Source organism: Contarinia nasturtii, unplaced genomic scaffold (genome assembly GCF_009176525.2).
Source record: "Contarinia nasturtii isolate CC-2019 unplaced genomic scaffold, AAFC_CNas_1.1 Cnas_scaffold_1240, whole genome shotgun sequence".
In the NCBI taxonomy this organism is placed as follows: Eukaryota; Metazoa; Arthropoda; class Insecta; order Diptera; family Cecidomyiidae; genus Contarinia; species Contarinia nasturtii.
This window is the reverse complement of record NW_022198581.1, coordinates 2,816,642-2,835,863: the sequence shown is the minus strand read 5'-3', so window position 1 is coordinate 2,835,863 and position 19,222 is coordinate 2,816,642. Positions and strand designations below refer to the sequence as shown.

At 34.1% G+C, this 19,222-nt stretch overlaps 3 protein-coding genes across 12 annotated transcripts; 1 reads left to right on the top strand and 2 right to left on the bottom strand.

Moving 5' to 3' along the window:
* Window positions 1-87: 87 nt before the first annotated feature.
* Window positions 88-13,642, bottom strand: LOC116344985 (ras-related protein Rab-32). Of its 10 annotated transcripts, none has more exons than XM_031773906.1 (7): window positions 13,148-13,642; window positions 10,767-11,180; window positions 2,101-2,300; window positions 1,995-2,011; window positions 1,641-1,822; window positions 1,409-1,552; window positions 88-1,276 (listed from the first exon to the last, which is right to left on the bottom strand). In XM_031773906.1, exons 3-7 carry the CDS (start codon window positions 2,289-2,291, stop codon window positions 1,169-1,171), a joined length of 642 nt encoding a protein of 213 aa, XP_031629766.1. In that variant the 5' UTR covers window positions 2,292-2,300; window positions 10,767-11,180; window positions 13,148-13,642; the 3' UTR covers window positions 88-1,168. The 10 variants fall into 10 exon arrangements, with proteins under 10 accessions (XP_031629766.1, XP_031629771.1, XP_031629769.1 ...); XM_031773911.1 differs by lacking the exon at window positions 13,148-13,642 and adding an exon at window positions 12,301-12,317; XM_031773909.1 differs by lacking the exon at window positions 13,148-13,642 and adding an exon at window positions 12,170-12,264.
* A 384-nt stretch (window positions 13,643-14,026) lies between these two features.
* Window positions 14,027-15,871, top strand: LOC116345089 (nucleoside diphosphate kinase 7). The gene is made up of 8 exons (XM_031774141.1): window positions 14,027-14,227; window positions 14,283-14,396; window positions 14,450-14,616; window positions 14,678-14,913; window positions 14,972-15,078; window positions 15,142-15,384; window positions 15,451-15,564; window positions 15,634-15,871. Exons 1-8 carry the CDS (start codon window positions 14,225-14,227, stop codon window positions 15,772-15,774), a joined length of 1,125 nt encoding a protein of 374 aa, XP_031630001.1. The 5' UTR covers window positions 14,027-14,224; the 3' UTR covers window positions 15,775-15,871.
* LOC116345087 (peptide transporter family 1-like) lies at window positions 15,785-18,737 on the bottom strand. The gene is made up of 8 exons (XM_031774139.1): window positions 18,720-18,737; window positions 18,207-18,297; window positions 17,831-17,901; window positions 17,659-17,761; window positions 17,347-17,575; window positions 16,970-17,244; window positions 16,689-16,903; window positions 15,785-16,617 (listed from the first exon to the last, which is right to left on the bottom strand). The coding sequence occupies exons 2-8, from the start codon at window positions 18,226-18,228 to the stop codon at window positions 15,892-15,894; spliced, it is 1,641 nt and encodes a 546-aa protein (XP_031629999.1). The 5' UTR covers window positions 18,229-18,297; window positions 18,720-18,737; the 3' UTR covers window positions 15,785-15,891.
* Window positions 18,738-19,222: the final 485 nt, after the last annotated feature.

Sequence of the window (19,222 nt, the reverse complement as noted above, 5' to 3'; positions counted from 1 at the left end):
ATATTCTATATATTCTGAATGGTTTCGTATTCAAATATTTTTCTATCTCGTTTTTGTGATTTCTGTTTAGAACAAACTATTGATATCTTTTTTTTGCGCTCAACGCTTGTTGCATGTGAACGTTTTTCCTACACATTTTATTTCTAAATTGAGTTTCGTTTATTTGACAATATTATTAATGCAATCTTTCATAAGCAAAGTCAAAGCTATAAATTGTGTATATTTTGCAATCATTTTTTTTAAATATTGATTTGGCATCTCGGATTAAAGTGAATAAAGGACGTATAAATAGAGTTAGTTTTCGTTACAAATATTTATATCCTCTTTTTATTTATTTTTATTTTTTTTCGTAAGGTCTTATCTTTGCATAGGAAGCGAATGCGATAAAAGTATTCCTAACACAATTTTTGTTTGTTTGTTTAAAACGTGCTTGATACAAATTAAAAAGTTAAAAAAAATCGTCAATATTTGAACAAAACATCATGGTTTGCAATCGCTCCGATTGACTCTATCTATTCTTGGTTTTGGAGCAAAATACATTATTTACACACATTTCTGACGTCAATTGATAAATTTTTAAATTGGTTTTTTTTCCTTTTTATTTTTGTCTTGTTTTCACTTATTGATGGCAGGATAATTTTTTTTTTGAGGATGGAAATATACGTGCTCATTTAGTGTATTTACAAACCTGCACAAATTTTGTTTTCTTCATGAATTTTATTGATACTTTTCATTCGTGTGTTTGATTTATAATATTTCATAAATTCATAAATTTTGTTTTTCTTTTCATTAAAATACGACGAAGACGGACTTTCTTTTTCGAATGATTTTTTTTTTTTTGGTTTCGGTAATTGGGATTTAAGTGCTAATTTTTTTTAAAAACACATTGAAAATTTTATTTTTAATAAAAATGAACGCAATCAATTATTAAATATCTCTCTGTGTGTGTTCGTTCACTTGAAACATATTGAATAATCTCAAGTAGATGATATTCTCTTCTTTGTGTATTATTATTTATTTTTCTGATGTCTTAACTTTTCAACGTGTTAAAAACTGCTTCTCGATCTGATGGACACACATCTCAAAATATGTTCGCCAACAAAAAACGGTACTTTTTTTTCGATTAGATTAGATCAAACATCGATATCTTCATGCTATAAATAAAACGTCAGCAAGAGCAATTTTTCTTCGGACGCTCTGAACTGCTACTATCCAAATTAAGCTTATCCCCATCAAGTATTTCGCCGGCATTAATAATCTTATCATTTAACAAAATCTGGAGAGTGTAAGGGGATAAAAAGGAAATGAGATTACATTGTATGAAACGAATATAAAAAAATCAAAGCGTATTATCAAATTGAAATTCGATGTGCTTGTGTAAATTTGAGTGGAAGTGTAAGTGGCTCACCTTATTGACTAATGCTCGTGCTGCCTCTTCAATGTTAATGTTTTCTTTGGCCGATGTTTCGAACCAGCCAGCAAAACCGTGCTCCTTTACATAGTCATCCATTTTGGCCGGAGTATTGACGATACCTTGTTTGGGTTGATCACACTAAATCATAAGCAAAATTAAACAAATTACAGTTAAGACATTCTTCATTCAAATAGTGCATTATCAAAAGTGTTTTCGGATCCTCTACCTTGTTCGCTATCAGTATGCATGGAATTGGGCTTCCGTTTGGTAATTGCACTTTTGAGTCTAAATCTTGTTTCCATTTAATGACAGCATCAAATGTTGCACTTCGTGTGACATCAAACACAATAAATGCGCCAACCGCTTCTTTGTAATAAACGCGCGTCATATTTCCGAAACGCTCTTGACCTACAATATTCCAATCGAAATCGAAAAAAAAAACAAAGAAAGAAATCGCATTCAGAAATTTGATAACTTGGAATAACAAAAAATAACGATCACGGTCAATTCTGATCATCACTGATCAATAACGTGATTTTAAATGATGATTAATTTTTCGGCAATGTTTTCGTATACACACCTGCAATGTCCCATAGCCTATTGAATAACGAAAGAAGAGAATAAAATAATGATAATACAAACACCAGTGGCGAAAAAAAGCTGTCTAAGAAAATGTATGTACTCACTGCAATCGAATAATTGTGTTTTGGTCCCAATTCAATACTTTCAATGCGAAGTCGACACCGATTGTGGCTCGATAGTTTTGGCTGAAAAACTGGTGCACATACCGTTTGATAAATGATGTTTTGCCAGTTCCAAGTTCGCCGATGACTAGTATTTTGTACAAGTGCTCGCGCTTCTCCGGCGACGATGACATATTTCGTCGCTGTAAAAACCACCGCCAAACCGAAAATAACAGCGAAAAAGGAAGAGAAAAAAAACAACAAATGAATTAACATCAAATATTTTTCCATTAATATCACATGATTTTCTAACGAAAAAAATCGCAAAAAAAGTCTTAAGTACTAGGGTGTTTTTCCGTCGTCCCATTTTTTATTCAAATTTCTTTATCTTCAAATGAAAAACGTTTATATGATTGACCCCACCACGCGATCAATCGTACTGAAACCACCAATTAGTCAAACTATTTTTAGGAATAGAATTGCGTATGGAGAATGGACAGGAATAATAGTGCATTGGGAAAATGAGCGTCGACTTTCTAAATGGAAATTTAATATTTTCTTGTAAAAAAATGTTCTTGTTTTTTCTCCTTGATTCCAATTCATTCAACCATAAGGTTGTGTCAATAAAATTTGAGCCAAGGTATTATTACGTTCATCTATTCACGATTTTAAACCACATGTTCACTTCATGCGAAACCTTTGAAGTGATCCTTAAGTCAGTGTCGATTTTTTTTTTCTTCAGAAAATTATTAGCAATAGTTGTGTTAGAATCAAATGACACAAAAAAAAACAATAGCAACATAGATAGACACACGAGTGAGAGGGAGAGATAGTGAGAAACAAATATAAGACAAGAAGTGAAAAATAAGACGACCACAACAACAACAACAAATATGAAGAGAATGAGGGACAATGGCACCAACTAATTTATTCGGTTTCTTAACACACTTTTGCCGGCATATTCGTTGTGAAATGTACAACAGACGAGAGCAAATGAAAAAACACACACGCGACACTTAGAATCGAAAATATACCAAACGAACAACCAAATGAATATTGTTACAAATCCACGATTTTGTAAGCTTTTTTCCTTACAATAAATCTATACGACAGTGTATGTACTGTGTGTGCGGTTTGCTATAGCTAGCCAGTTCTATGGTTTCGAACAAATATGAAGTTATGTATTTTGTGTATTTTTTCATCTACTTTCAATAGATGTGAGAGACAACACGAATGAATGACAGAGATAGAGATTTTTTGCTGTATATGTATGCATCATGATGGGCGTCTTCGTTGTATTTACATTCTTCATTTTTTTTTCAGAAAAAAAACACGTCTCTTATCAATTCGTCGAGAGTCAACAGTAAACTTTTTAATCAACTCTCAAACATTGAATACACATTACAAGTCGCATATACAGAACAAATCAAATAAGAAGATGAATGATAAAAAAATGTATACACACAAAGGAAAATTTTATAAGAAGAAGGAGGAAATCGAATGTCACACCGCTTAAAAATGCTCTCTATCTCGATCAATTTCTTTTCGCACCGTTAAAGAATTTCATTCGTACATTCATTTTTTTTCTCGATTTCGTTTCGAGTTGATCATTTGTTGATTTTTCTTTTGATTCCATGAAGTAAACAGAAAATTAAAACTAAACCCAATACAGAAAAAAAACGATGGACACAAAACAAAATACAAGAGAGCAAAAGAACAAAAACGACAAAAGAACAAAAACAAAATAGATTTAAAAAAAAATTGACAATTGTTTGGTATTCGTTCGATTACCCCATCATCGTCCCAAACTAAATCACCGTATGGCGGCATTAAGAAATCCGTGATAAATGTGCTGCTCGTATGTAAATCGTCATCAAATTGTGACGTTAATAGTGAATCCGGTTGATTTTCAGGTAAAATATCGTCGTCTTCAGTGTTTATAGTACTATCTGATGTGGATGGTGATCCACTGGCCGATTTATTAGACACTTGAGCAATATACGCAATACGACGTCGACCACCACGAAACGAATTTGTTAATTTTTGGTGTAGTGTAGATTGATTTTTAACGCCGTCAAGCTCTTTATCGTTTTGCGCATCAAAATTTGGCGCGCTTAATGGTTCGGTGCCACCGTGCACGTGAGCAAATGAATCACTACTATTGTGCGTATCTAGGTACGAAGACGTTGTCAAAACGGTGGCTGGATCAATAACAAGTGCTGAATAGGTGTTGTGGTGCAAATTTTGATTAGACGGGAAAATTGGACGGACTTTCTTTCCTACCTCAAATTGTAGTGTTGGTTGCGTTGTATCGTTCTCCTCATTCGGTTGCAATACTTTTGCGCCACTCGATTGGGTTAATGTGTACATTAGTAGCTCTTTATCCTTGCCATCAATGTTGGATGCATCTTCACCTATATCGGCCGATAATGTTGGTTCGAAAGTTTTGTCACTTTTCAATGTGGCAACTTCTTCAATAATCACTTTTGGTACGATTTCATGCTGATGTGGTGGCGATGAGGATGGTGGCGAAGGTGGCGATTTTGATGTTTCTTGACCACCGCCATTTGTATCACTTGAACTGGTCGATTGATGGCCAAATTTAATGGTTTCACTGGCCGCAACGCCTGGATAACGGCGTTCACGTTCTGGCAAATCCATTGACATCGAATTTCGACGTTCTGCCTCAATTATTTCGGTGAATAGTGATGTGTCTTTATCATGAATCGGAAGCTTTGTGGCTGCAGCTATATCGTCTGGTTCGTCTACATCAAAACTGGTAATTGTTAAAAAATCGGTTTTACCGTATGCAGCGATCTTTTCGCTTTGAACATTTCCAACTGAAGCACTCGTATCGACTGATTGTTGCGATTGCATCGTCGATTGTGCTTTGATGGTTGTACCGCGTTGTCCGACATTTTTTATGGAAGCCGTCATTGTTGTTGTTGCTGTTGTTGGTGCTGCTGTAACAGCAACAGCTCGATATAATGGTATTGCCGATGGTGCTTGCGTTTTTGGTGCTGGTGGTACACCAACCGTATTCATAAGTGTTAGATCATGGTTGATATTGAATTTCTTTGGTGATTGTTGCATTGCTTTACGTTCAATTCTTGATGGTTCAATTTCGTTTGTATTTGACAACAATGATTGTTGTTTGCGTTGCTGCAACTCGAATGCCGAATCAATTGTGTTCGTACGTTTCTTACCTGATATTGTAATTTGTAACTTTTCCGAACTTGTACTCTTTCGCCCTGTGCCCAATTTACTATTGTTATTATTGTTGCTGTTGCCGTCATTTGCTGACGAAATACCGCTTTTAATGCTCAAATTACGCGCTGCACCGCCACCGCTACCACCACCTCCATCGATCGAACCGCTTGCAATGCTACTACGTATTGTTCGATATTGTGTTTGACCAACTTTAACACCAATATCCAAATTATCACCGGTGCTCTCCTGACGATAATCAATATTCACCAGATTCATTTCGGACACACTGTGATGACTCACATTGGTGGTCGTTTCGACCCGATTCCGTAGTGCCAATTGTGGTGTATTCGATATTGTTTCAACACTTGTTGCTGTACGTAATGGAATCGCTGATTTTTTAACACTTAATTCTTTTGGCGGTGATTTTTTCGGTGTCAATGAAAATTTCTTCACCAATGCCGCCGTACGACCTTTGCTTCGTACAGCTTTTGGTGTTGGTAACTGCGGAAATGAACTGCTTGTTGATGGCATTTCATCGATCGACGTTTTCTTTGTTGCATCATCATTTAAAATGTCACTCATTTTTGTTGACGTTGATATTGTGGTCGTTTTCTTTTTCAAATGTAGTAATGTTAGTACTTTGTTTAAACGCTTATTTTTCTTGCTATTCGACTTTGCCACAATCAACGATTGCGATGGTACTGAAATGGTATCGTCGACAAATGATTCAAATGCAGTCAATTCACTTGATGAAGCTGATGCTGCGACGGCTGATGCTGTTGTTGCTCTTAATTGGTCAGGTGTAACGGCAATGGAAATCGGTTTTATATTACAATTGTCCGTACTTTTGCTATTCACAAAATCGATCACAGTTTCATCCGATGAGAACGATGCACGCGCCACATAAATTCCTTGTGAATTTTTTATGCTTAAAAATTTTTTCATATCGGCTAAATCAAGCACAATGCAAGCATAATATTCACATTCATCGGTTGCTCATATTGTTTTTTTTTGTGTTTTGTTTATACAAATGTTCCCTTTGTTTCGTCAAAAGATCACAACGATTTCAAACTCTATATTGACCAAAATGCTCATCCAAAATCAAATCTTAAACGAAAAGAAAATGCATCGTTTTTGTCATTTTCCCAATTTTTTTACACATTTCGTTGAAAATTTAGAACGCAATTAACAAGACACACATCAAAATACAAAAAAAAAACTAATTAATTTGGTGCGACTGGTGGTCGAAGCAGTCGTTTCCAACTTGTTAACACACTAAATGAATACTAAGCTGTATGCAAAGCTTTCAGAAAGCAAAATTGCCTTTAATGCGCAACGGATCGTGCGAATACAAACGAAATTCTAAACTCCATAAATTTGATTTGGTTTTTCCTATTTTCTCGTCTCTCGCTCTTTCTCTCTTTCTCTGTTTGAAAGCGAAAAAAAAGAAGAAATAAAGTCACCCGTCGTCGCGCATACTTTGATAAGGTGCGTTTGTGAATGTGGATGCGCAGCAGTGCAAATGTGGGTGACATATGATATTTTTACCGACTTTTTTGCGCTTGTTGCATATGTTAAATTTTCCATCTTGTGCGCCCGTGTTGTTTCTGTTAACAACGTCGTAGAACGCGTCACAATATACGAAACAAAACAAAAGGTGCACTTTTTTGTAATACAAGCAGTAATCATGCTCTGTTTCACTTATCATTCCTTGTTTTTTTTGTTGGATTGTTTCTTTATCACAATGGAGATCATCTTCATCATCTACATCGTGATGATGAAGGATCACACATCACTTGAATGAGAGGGACAGAGAACTAAATATGAAGATGTAACTGATGAAAAAAGAAATTAAATGAATATCCGTGAAACATATTGTCTTACATCATCAAATGTTCATCGTTTGTCAAATACAATGGGGAATGGGAAACCAGATAAATAAATCGGTTGAGTGAATGCATTGCAAAACTACAAAACGAATACAGAATATACTTCAAAATGATACTCACTGTAGACATTTTTTCGAGCGCGACTTGTTCGAATCAGTAGCAAATACATTTTTACGTTATAGGAAACGAAACCGGTCATTTTTTTATGGAATCGAATCAGGAAGTATGTAGATCTTTCTTGGGCTACAAAATTGGGTATGCATCAGAAGCCATTGAAGCAAATACAATTCGAACAAAAAAAAATCAGTACACATTCTGAGTGACCCAGTCAGTGGTTTGAAGTAAACCAAGTTGTAATTCAATTAAATATGAAGACGTTCATTTGGTTTTATGCACACTAGGGTTTGTGTCACTGCTTCGCAAATAAAGTCGCTTCAGATTAGATTGATAATATACTGGTGAGAAATTTGAAACATGAATCCATTGCCGATGATCACGGTATATGTATTTTTGTCATTTTCGGAACAACAATATAAAATAAAGCTGTAGAAATTGATAGAACACGATAGACGAAAAAAAAAATCTTCACCACATGTGTAGGGCTTCAATTCGATTCAAAGTAGCAAGTTAAGCATATTGTTTCGAGGTAACTACAATATCAATTGCGGGGAAAAAAAAATAAATAAACAAATGCTGTTGCTTTCAAAATCTATTGGATTTGATTTGCGAGTAAAATGATACTTTTCGAACCATATTTTTATGTTATTATCTCATATGCATTTTAACAACAACAAAAAATGCTGCATCCAACATTCGATTATATAAGCGCAAGTCATATTACAAATTGGTTTACCACAAAACAACCCAGCTATCTGTATTCAATAACGCGATCGATATAGTAAAAAAAAGAATCATCTGCTCTTCGGCAGCACATGAATTATTGATTCTGAAAGAGTGTCTCAATGTGCACTGGTTTGTTTAACTATAACTGATATAGATTCGTTTTCACACATTTGTGCAAATTATGGTGATGATCATAGATGATTAAATCTTAAATGTAATTTTCACAATTGAAACGCACAAATCAAGAAAACAAGATGTAAAATAAATTACTTCTGTACACGCACATATATGTATGACTGGAAAATGGCTTATCGCCGAATTTAAGATGAACCACAAAACTTGTTTTCAAATTAACGAAAATGGAAACCGGCATTTCGAAAGGGTGTAACGGACACTTAAAAATACAAGTTTTTCTTTTGCTCAAATGAGTTCTTGATACTGTTTTTTTTCTGTTTTCAAAATATTCTGAAATACATGTTGCATGTTACATGCATTTTAATATGTGGAAAATTAACATAAACCCCTATTCACATTTAAATCGACAAGAAGACCAGTATATCAAATAGTCACGATTGTCACAGATATGTATCGATAGTTGAATCAAAGTAAAATACGCCAAATTTATAATTTGGCCAAGGGCGACCTGAATTGCATCGAACGAAAAAAAACATACAGTACTACCGTTGCTACCGTTCTCATGATGCGGAATTCAATTTCGGCTTACACATGAATTGGTTGACATTTATTTCTCTCCACAAATTTACGTATCCGATAAACAAATACAATATGTACGGTTTTGGTGCACCGGCACGAAGAAGAAGAAAAAGAACGTAAAGCGAGACAGACAGAATTTAAACAAAACAAGCGTTTACATATGTGGCGCACATTTGTTTCGTTGTCGACATTATGAATCAACGAACAACAATGATAGCTAGAAAATCATCAAATCGCTTGCAAAAAAAACAACACTAAAAACACACATAAAAAATTAAATGGGAGAACCCATAAATTGTGATCGTAATACAAAACACAGCAACAGGCACACATAAATTGGGCCAAACTTCACAAGAGTTAAACTTACAAAAAGAAAGAACTAATTTGAAATTAGTTTTAGACTAAATGATGTGTGTGTGTATATTTTTTGCCATTTGTTTCATTCAACAAAGACATTTCTGTTATGGTAATAGGTTCTTATTGGACGGTGATTTCGTAACGTGCATACGGTTGGGTCCAACAACACCATTGAGGAACGCACAGAGGTGAAACTTATTTATGAGAACTTCAACGAATGTGTTCGTTCGTAATTACGTTTCTGGGAAAAAAAATTATAAAGAGAACTAAATTATATAAATAAATCACTTGACTTTTCACATTATCTAAAGCTCCTTTTTGCGTGTGTGCGTGTGAAACAACAAACTAGATCATTTTAAGAGTGCGTTAGTATGACATCAAAGCGTTGTTTTTGCAGAATAAAATTGTGTGATGGTTTTAATCACTTTATTGCCCATCGATAAATATACATGGTATCGAATGATTTTCTCCATTAAACAACAATTGTTTGTCACACTTATCAATGGTTTTTTGTAACAATTTGAAAACTTCCTTCAATACAACGTAATCTATGACTTCATTTAAAAGAATGAGAATGAATGGTATAATCGTCGATGTAGAGAAAACTATTTGAATTTATATGATTTCAATTACATGAAATCATCAAAGATTTTATATTTGTTTGCTTTTTATTCTTTGTGTGCCATTGTAAATCGTTGTTGTCGTCAAGAATTTCTATTTTTATGAAAGAGAGGGAAAAAGAGGACAAATGTTGCGACAGTTCACTTTATAAAAAAAATATTACTCTCTTCTTGAATTCAGATCGCACACATTTTTCAGACACAATTAAAATCAACAAAATTTATCAGTTTTGTCATTCGTTCGTCGACTCATATGGTTCAAATGTGTTACTTTATTTTAACGTTTGTTAAAATGTAAACCAACCGCAGCAATCAAAAAGGTCAATTCTTGCGACAATCACAATACAGAAAAAAAACACATACTCAACAAAAAACACTCTGCAAACATGACCCGAAAAGAGAGTGAGAAAGTGAGAAAAAGCGCGATTCACAATTCAATGACGCAATTATTTATGGCAAAAATGTAAACAAAAATAAAACAACGAGAATGAAAAATAACAAATGACGAAAGAATGAAAAAAGGAACAAGGATTGGCAAATCGATTCAATTTCCGAATGGTAAACATCTTGCTAATAGAACGATTTGTGCAGATTTTAATGGTGTCAACCACCTTTGGTCACGCACTCGATTACTATCTTGATCGAAAATTGCACTTCGGCTATATTTTTTTGATAGTTCACATTCTTAAGTTAGTTCTATTTGATGAATTTAAGCGGTAATGTTGTTAATACCCCACGAAAACACTCACAAAAATGGCTCGTAAGTACGATACAATTCAAACACCGACAAAATCCAAATCCCTTTGGACAGATGATATATGAAATATTATTTTGAACCCGTACAGCTAAACCGAGATTAATTAGATTTGGCATTAGCTGCAATTTGTATCTTGTTCGGCGCTCAAGCATTTTTTGACCTTTTCAATTAAGCAATTTTGAGCCGCTAATTGATCCATTCAATGCTTGAATTCTATTTCTTTTTGGGCAAGGGGACACTATACAAACACAGAAAAGCATACACAAAAAATGATCTTACCTCGATGAATGCCGTTGGTTAGTACGAAAATAGTCTTCGCTTTTGCGTCGAATGTTGTTTATATCCGATTAAAATACGATTCGTAAATTCAGCGTCAAATTATTTAATTAAAAGAAAATAACTGATTTTTGTTGTTGTTGTTGTTGTCCACACAATACACAAACAATGGTATTAAAAACTTAATTTGATCCGGTCAAATAAAAACGAAAAAATTTAAAATCACAAATAAATGGGATACGATATTTTAAAATGTTTAACTCTATAAAACTATCACATCACATTATTTTGCATATGAATATTCGTGCGCGCATTCACAATATCAAAATTGTATAACTGTTACTGATGAATGTTGATGATGGTGATGATAACGCTGTGTAACTCGATCAGGAAACTCAAATGAACCAGGTAAATTGTCTAGAAAGTCGAAGAGAGAGATAGAGAGAGAGAGCATTAGTTAAAGTAAGTGCGTTAATTATAAACACTGGTCACACACATTCAATTGCACACACGTTGTTCCAAACACGCATTACACCAGACACACCTTTGGTTTTTGATTAAATCATCGGGACAAACGAAAGTGAAAATATAGCAAACGTACAGCGAAACCAAACGACAGCACACAAACAAAAACTAACTTTCTTTGCCACTGGCGGGCGACAAGCAGCACCTAGATTTCACAGTGCGTCACAAAATGTTAAGTAAAATATGATATGACTGTAAATGTTCTTATCGCGGCGCGCGCATTCTTTCACAACAAAATTCTCTGGACATACAAACCAAGCGCCAATTCATTCACACACATTTAGCAGCGCACAAACGACAAAACGAGATTACGATTACGTTTTCTTTATTCATTTCTGTCATTCGCCATGATTAAATACCAATTTTTTTTAAATTAAATGTTGTTGCAAACATATTGGTAATGCGTTATTTTGTTAATGAAGTCGAGACAGAGACTCAATCACACACACATGCACGTCATCAACGGGATAGCAATTAGTGAATTTTCGCAACACGGAAATGTTGTCATTTTCAAATGGCATTTTTATAAATGAAAATTGAAGATCACAAACATCACAAGGAATCTGAATTGTGGATGGCTTCATTTTTTCATTTTCATTAATCGATTCGGCGTCATACCAACGATCTCTTCACAATTGCACTTGTGATGCATTGAAATCCGGCTTACACACATCAATGCGGCACCTTCTTTTGAGTGCTCAACAAAATCATTTGTGCAACTTTCACATCGAATCTATCGGCTCTTATCTCACTTCAATTGATATTAACGTTTGATTCATTGTGCACTCAAAAAAAAATAGCCATTCCAAACACCCTCTTGAAAAAAAAAAAACTCTTCAAACTGAACAAAAATCGAGAAGATAAAATGCAAACCGACTCACTGTTTTCGAGTTTAAATAAATTACCAAAATTAAATGAAGCGTGTAAGAATTTGAATTATTTAAAAAAAAAAACCAATTGACAGATCACATATTCGTCATTCACACTCAAAGGATCGAAGAAAGTGTCGTACACTGGTGCTGTCGACAAAAAAAAATTATCCGCCTTACTGAACGCACTGAATAGATTTAAACTATTCGAAAGTGTGGTTGTTGCCTAAAACCATAGCCAAAACAACAACGAATTAATAGTCGTTCGTTTGTTCTTGCTCTTGTCTTGCCAGTGTGTATATACTTCGGTTACGGTGTGATGCGGTTTTTTTTCGGTCGTTTTCTGCATTTAGACGTATTTGGCTACTGGAAACATACTGTCACATTGTATTCGGAACAGAGATAGAGAGGAGAGGCGAGCGTTAAACAGTTACAACATGCCTTACAGTTTGCGGTCCGTGTTGCTCGGATTCGTTTTTGCGTTCGGCACAAACACATGGCATTTGTAAATTAGAGACACGATATGAAGCAAAAAAATAATACACTCCATAAAAATCATATAGCTTTGGTTTTTTATCGTAGAAAAATATATATTAAATAACAAGAAACAAAACGGTCTGTCGTACGCGCTCATAACGCTTGCTAAATTGTACGCACATCGTGTTGTGCCTATTCAACCGTTCACCAAACAATGTACACATATAATTGCTAAGCAATTTATTATTTTAATCGATGCAAATCGAATCGTATTTTGTGCGCGCGCCAGACGACACATATTTCGATTGAAGAGAGATAAAGCGATTCATCAATTTTTGTTTCATTTATTTGATAAATCTAGCAATATGAAAATTAATAAATGAAATAATCGCACGATTTACTTCAGACAGAGATTCTGTCACCTTGTTGCAATTTACTCTCTCACTCACTCATTCGCTCACACATTTTTACTTTCACTGTAGATTCTAACTAGAGCTCAAAGATATGACTTACAGTAAAAAAATGTAGAAATATCGATGCCGTTTCTTTTGTTGACATACATCATAACCTTTACATTCAATTGTCGTTGAATATTTTTGTTATCATTTTATCACATTTGATGCACGTACACAAAATTATTCCAAAATTAAAATCACACAAATTCAATTTGTTTTCACTATAAATGTTGCATTGAATTAATGCATTTTTGCCGAATAATATGATAAAAATGTAGACGTAAAACAACAAATGTCCATTGAATATTTTTGGATGGATGATTTATTACGGACGAATTACGATACTGTAAACAAATGACTCACAAATACTCTATTTTTTTTTTTCTTCTCCCTTTTAGATGTAATAATATGTGCTGTACCTGTCAATACATGCGCACACACACTGGAATAGAAAATGAAAAAAACAACAACAGTTTGCGAGAGCATTTCAAACGACAATTAAGCAAAGCCATACACTGAGATTCAAAGTGTCGCTTGGTCGCAACATTGCAATGATTTCGTCATGCAATCGCACCGTGTTGATGTTGTCATCTCTTCTAACAATACAACCCCTTCAGGCAACTGTAAACATTGTACATCGCATGCGCATCACATAAACCAACAATCATCATCTTCTTTGATGTGCCCCTATAAACACACGTTGTAACTCTTTGATCTTTCTTTATTTTATTTATTTTGGGGTTTATTCAAAACTAAATTTAACTCATTTTCATTTCGTTTTATTCACGATTCTAATTTCATGGTCAGCTGACTAATATGCATATGTCTCAGCGCGCTTTTCGCAAGTTTTTGTACTTAATTGCAAAAGTATTCCGGCAACTCTAGGTATTCCGGCAACGCCATCTATTATCATCGAAACGAATTCGATGGCAAATGTCATAGTTGCTAGGCAATTTACAAGCTAAAATGTTGTTTACTTTTTGAATGTCGATAAACGATCCAAACAATCGAAAATAATAATAATATTAAAAGTAAAATTGAAAAATAAATAATTTAGATTTTCGCTTGAATGAATTGAAAAAGGGACATTGGAAGACATTATCTCGAAAAATAGAAAGAAAAAGATAAAAAAAAAATGGTATGGCTCATCAAAGTGATCATCGTGATTTTTATTCAGTTTTCTTTATTTACAGGAGAATATTGTACATGAACGTCTATCGTTTGCTGTTGAGTGGTTCCAAAAAGAGGCTGGGTTAATGCGACAATTTTTACTCAACTATTTTCCATATGATAAAACCATTGAAATGGTAAGTGCCAGTTGTTCCACATTCAATTCACATTTAACCGAAATCCATTTCAGTTCGATCGTCAAAAGAATAAAACGTTTTTAAAGCGAGTTTGTGTGCCAGATATAAACGAAAAAAATCTCTATATCGGCGCTAAATTAAATATATTCGGACGACAAGTTGTTGTAACAAAATATGAAGACGAATCTACTCGAAGGAAATTGACAAATCAACGGCAAAGGTAAGTTGAAATTCTACTGCTCCAACTGAAACACACGATTCTAACCTTATCCGATTTTTAGGGCATTTGGAATGATACCAACCAAGTATTTATCAAAATTAGGTGAAATTTTTAAAATTCTCTGCAATAATGGATATTCGATTGCAAATTGTGCCATGTACGAATTGACACGGCAGGATTGTAGTGAATTGACCGACATATTCGGTTTTGGCATCGAAGATATGTGCACGGGTCCAATGGTCGCTTTCATTGTAACAGGAATTAATGCATTCGATCGCTTAAGACAATTAATTGCAGGTGAGTTTCTTTCCTGCTTTAATTGGATTTCAATGAAACTTTGACAATTTTCCAAAAGGTCCCGAGAAACAATCGAATGATGAATGTACGGCTGGTCTAAATTATGGAAATGGTGCAATGACTGATGCAGTTATTCATCCAAACTGTATTGAAGACATAACCAAAGTGAGTATCGGTATGAAAAAAGATCCTTTGAATTACATTGATGTTGTTGATATCTCTTTGAAGGTATGTGATTTCTTTTTCACCAATTCATCGCACGCAAATAAACTGAATTTATGTAAATCATTTGAAAATTCAACATTGTGCCTAATAAAACCGCATGCAATGCTCGATGGAAAATGCGGTGACATCTTATTAAATATAACAAATTGTGGATTCGTAATCAAAGGAATGAAAATGTTCAATTTGGGCCGTCAAAATTGTGAAGAATTCTATGAAGTATACAATGGTGTATTGCCCGACTATTTGGTATGAATTGATTAAACACGCAAATAAAGAAAAACGTTCTTATTTAATTATTCGGTTCATTTACAGCAAATGGTAACTGAATTGTCTAGTGGGCCATTTATTGCCTTGGAAATTGGTTGTTCCAATCCAAATGAATCTCCATATCAATCGTTTCGACAGCTATGTGGCCCATTTGATCCGGTAAATGCAAAAAAAAAATCTTTTTGATTAAAAGAAAATATTTAAAAAAATGTTGTAAATTTTTTGCAGGAAATTGCCCGAGAAATCCGTCCGAAAACACTGCGAGCGCAGTTTGGTGTAAATGTTATCAAAAATGCAGTGCACTGTACTGATTTAGATGATGACTGTTTACTTGAAGTTGAATATTTTTTTAAGATTTTATCACAATAGAAGTGGACAATTTTGTTGTTTTTTTTTATTGAAAATCTTCGAAATAGACTTAGCATAAGCGAATGAAGTTACATGAGTTTTTAATGTACAAACTGAATACAATTCTTTTTTGTTCTCTTAAAAAATAAGATCCAATCCATCCTGTGATGAAATCGCTGAATATGGTACATTGTTGCTGGATCGTCGTCGTATTAGATTGTCATTGTTATCAATACAACTTTCATAATCTGTATACTGATAGGCATTTGCAAGCCAGCTGAATACAAGAATTGCAACAAGCATCAAAAATGCATACAAAAAGTATCCACTGCTCGCTAAGTTAAATGGTCGCAATTCCGTGATAGCTATCACAATCACATTACCAAATGCGCTATTACAGAACCATGCGGCCATCATTAGTGAGCGCATCGAAGACGGTGATTGTGTAAATGAAAATGCCAAACCAGGTATTTCGAGCCATACAACGGCCAACATCATCAAAAGAAATTGTGGAAATTGCCACAATACTGACAATTCTGCGCTGTGTGTCGCAATGCGATCTTCAATGTTTATTTGTAAAATTGCCGCACAGAAAAATGATGTGAACGCAGCAAATCCACCCATCGCAATACTTTGCAGTGGTGATATTTTAATATTGTACATCAACAATGCTGGAATAACAATATGTTGCCAAAATGGTATTAAAATCAAACCCAACAATGCTCCGGCTGCTTTTGCCTGATCAGCTTCAATACGATAGCCGAATACGGTTGTATTCAATTGACTCGACTGAAACGTCCAGCTAGAATCGATTTGTCCAAACAATGCAAAGTACATTGGCAATGGAAGAAATAATTTTAACACCTGAAATGTTTGGAATCTTTTTTTATTTTGGGCTCATCAAAAAAAAGAAAAGATCGAAGAAAAAAAATTACCTTTAGTGCGGCACACAGATCAAGTACAAAATGTTCGGGATACTTGTCCATAGCACCATCGGTCCATGAACTATGCATTGATCTTATATCGTGTCGTTTTCTAAATTTATGTTTTACACCATAATAAAAGCAACCAATCACTTGAAACAAAATATTACTCTTCGATTCGCCGATTTTTTCATCTTTGTATAAAAACATCCCAAACATGAAGATAACTTCGAACAAAAAAAAATGAATAAATACTTGTTAAATAATTGATAATATTTTAATTTAGTACTTACTCCATGCCACCAAAAACATGGCTCCAAGTGCACCGAAAACAGCGGTGTAGCATTCATTTTGTCCAAAGCATGTTGTTTGTGCACGAATTTCTGGCGGAATAATTTTGGCCACCAAAATGCCGAGCGTATAGATAAAATAATAATTGGAAAAATATTGATCCAATTGTTTTGACTGGCTGGGCAACTCAAACTGTGAACCGCCCAAAGATGTGACACAAGCTCGTATCCCACCATTTCCAATTGCAATCAATATCAATGATGTAATTATCAGCGCTCTGCAAGAGGAGTATTGTTTTTTTTTGTTATAACAGTTTGATGACATCTTGAGCACACAAAAAAAAACGACTTGAATGCAATATGGTATTGTGTTATCTTACGAAATTGATCCGATTTGAAGTGGAAGCGTCAAAATCACCATGCCAATCCAGCCGATTGCATATAGAAAAAATATATAAAATATGGTTTTTACGTTGCCCAAATAGCTGTCTGCCAAAATGGCACCAAAAACCGGACAGAATTGACTAAAAAAATTGAAAATGTGATAAAATGTCATTGACGATTCCACACTAAAATCCAACGAATCGCGCAAGTACAACGCAAGCACAGCTACGTCGAATATCAAAAGAAAAGAATAAGATTTTTTAAAATAACGGTGACTGGACGAAATAAAAATAAAAAAATGCACTTACTTCTAACACCATTTGCAGCGAATGCTTCAAAAAACTTTGACAATAGCACAAATATCACAGCTCTTGGATATGATAACTGATTACTTTTTATTTGGTTTTTCGGCTAAAGAAAATAATATCACAACATCAGAAATGATTTTTTTTTTTTGCAACTATAATTATAATTTTTCACCAGATATGAATTGGCAGCGGATGTCGATCCATAATCGTTTTTCGATTTCTCATCATTTAATATGGGAACAGCTGAAAATTGTTGTTTTTTTTTAAGTTTTAAATAGAATCATTTAATAATGTGTTATTGCTTAATCAAAACATGTTTAAATCGACACAAAAAAATGCCGAATTCATTGCACCACCGAAGCAGCTTGTTATCAAATTCAATATTGCGTTCGTTCATTAATTATTTTTGACATTACGCGGATGTAATTTTCCATAAGTGATTAATCAATTGAATGACTCAATTGTAAACAAAAGATATAATTTCGCAAACAAAAGTGAATTGAACGCGACGAATTCATGAACTTTGAAATTGAATGCAGTTTTCTCACCTTCGTACAGTTTCTTTCCCATTTTAAACGATCGACACGGTTTTTATGATAATTCTAAATTGACGAAACTAATCTTTTTTCTAAACTTAAACTAAAACGTAATAAATGTTTATCATACTAGATATGTGTGTAATTTATGTGTTATGTAGTAAGTCACTTATCGCACACCGGCCGCAAAAAAAAAAATATATTTTTGAGATTTAAATAGATAGGGTTTCGATGACATGTACAACAAAGTTGCACAAACTTATTGAAACGAGTGAACCGTGTAGTCAAAATTGTAATTAAGTGAATGTGACTGTTTGACTGGTGGCTTTCTTTCGAATGTTCAGTGTGAATGAAATGTCAAACAACAATGCGCGTGTTTTGTTTATTGTTCAAACGCGACGTTGATAAAAGTTGAAGTTCTCTGTCACAAGGACACTTTTTATACGAATGTAGAACACGATCTTCATTAGATTAGAAGATTTTGATCCAAACAAAACAATCTGTTTAATTTCAAAATTTAATCACATTAATTAAAACATTCAATGTTGTTGCTTGCGCTCTTTCTCGCTCGCTTGTTCAAATGTGCTCGTCACAATAACAATTTGTCATCAGAAAAATATTGTTTGCAGTAAGATTGTCAGCGATAAGTTTTATTGAAACTATCTATTTTGTTTTCGACAATGTTAGCAGGCAAAATACAACGGCAGTATGAACTCGACACCAAAAACTTAGACATTAGATGTACATTGCACCAAATCGATGGTTGAGCGCATATATAATAGACAATTTTCGGTTTTGTTTACAGTTTAATGTTTTTAAAACTGAACTTTTAATCTATCACAAATGTCTCTGATAAAAAAAATCCATATCAGATGTGATAATGCCCATATCTCAATGGGAGCGGTGGCGTAATAAATAGACTCGTTATTTTTGTTTGTGATACAGATTAATAACAGTGCGTCACGACAGCAATAGGATAGCGAAACAAAAAATTCAACCGCTTTATTGTAAGATCATTTTCCATTTTT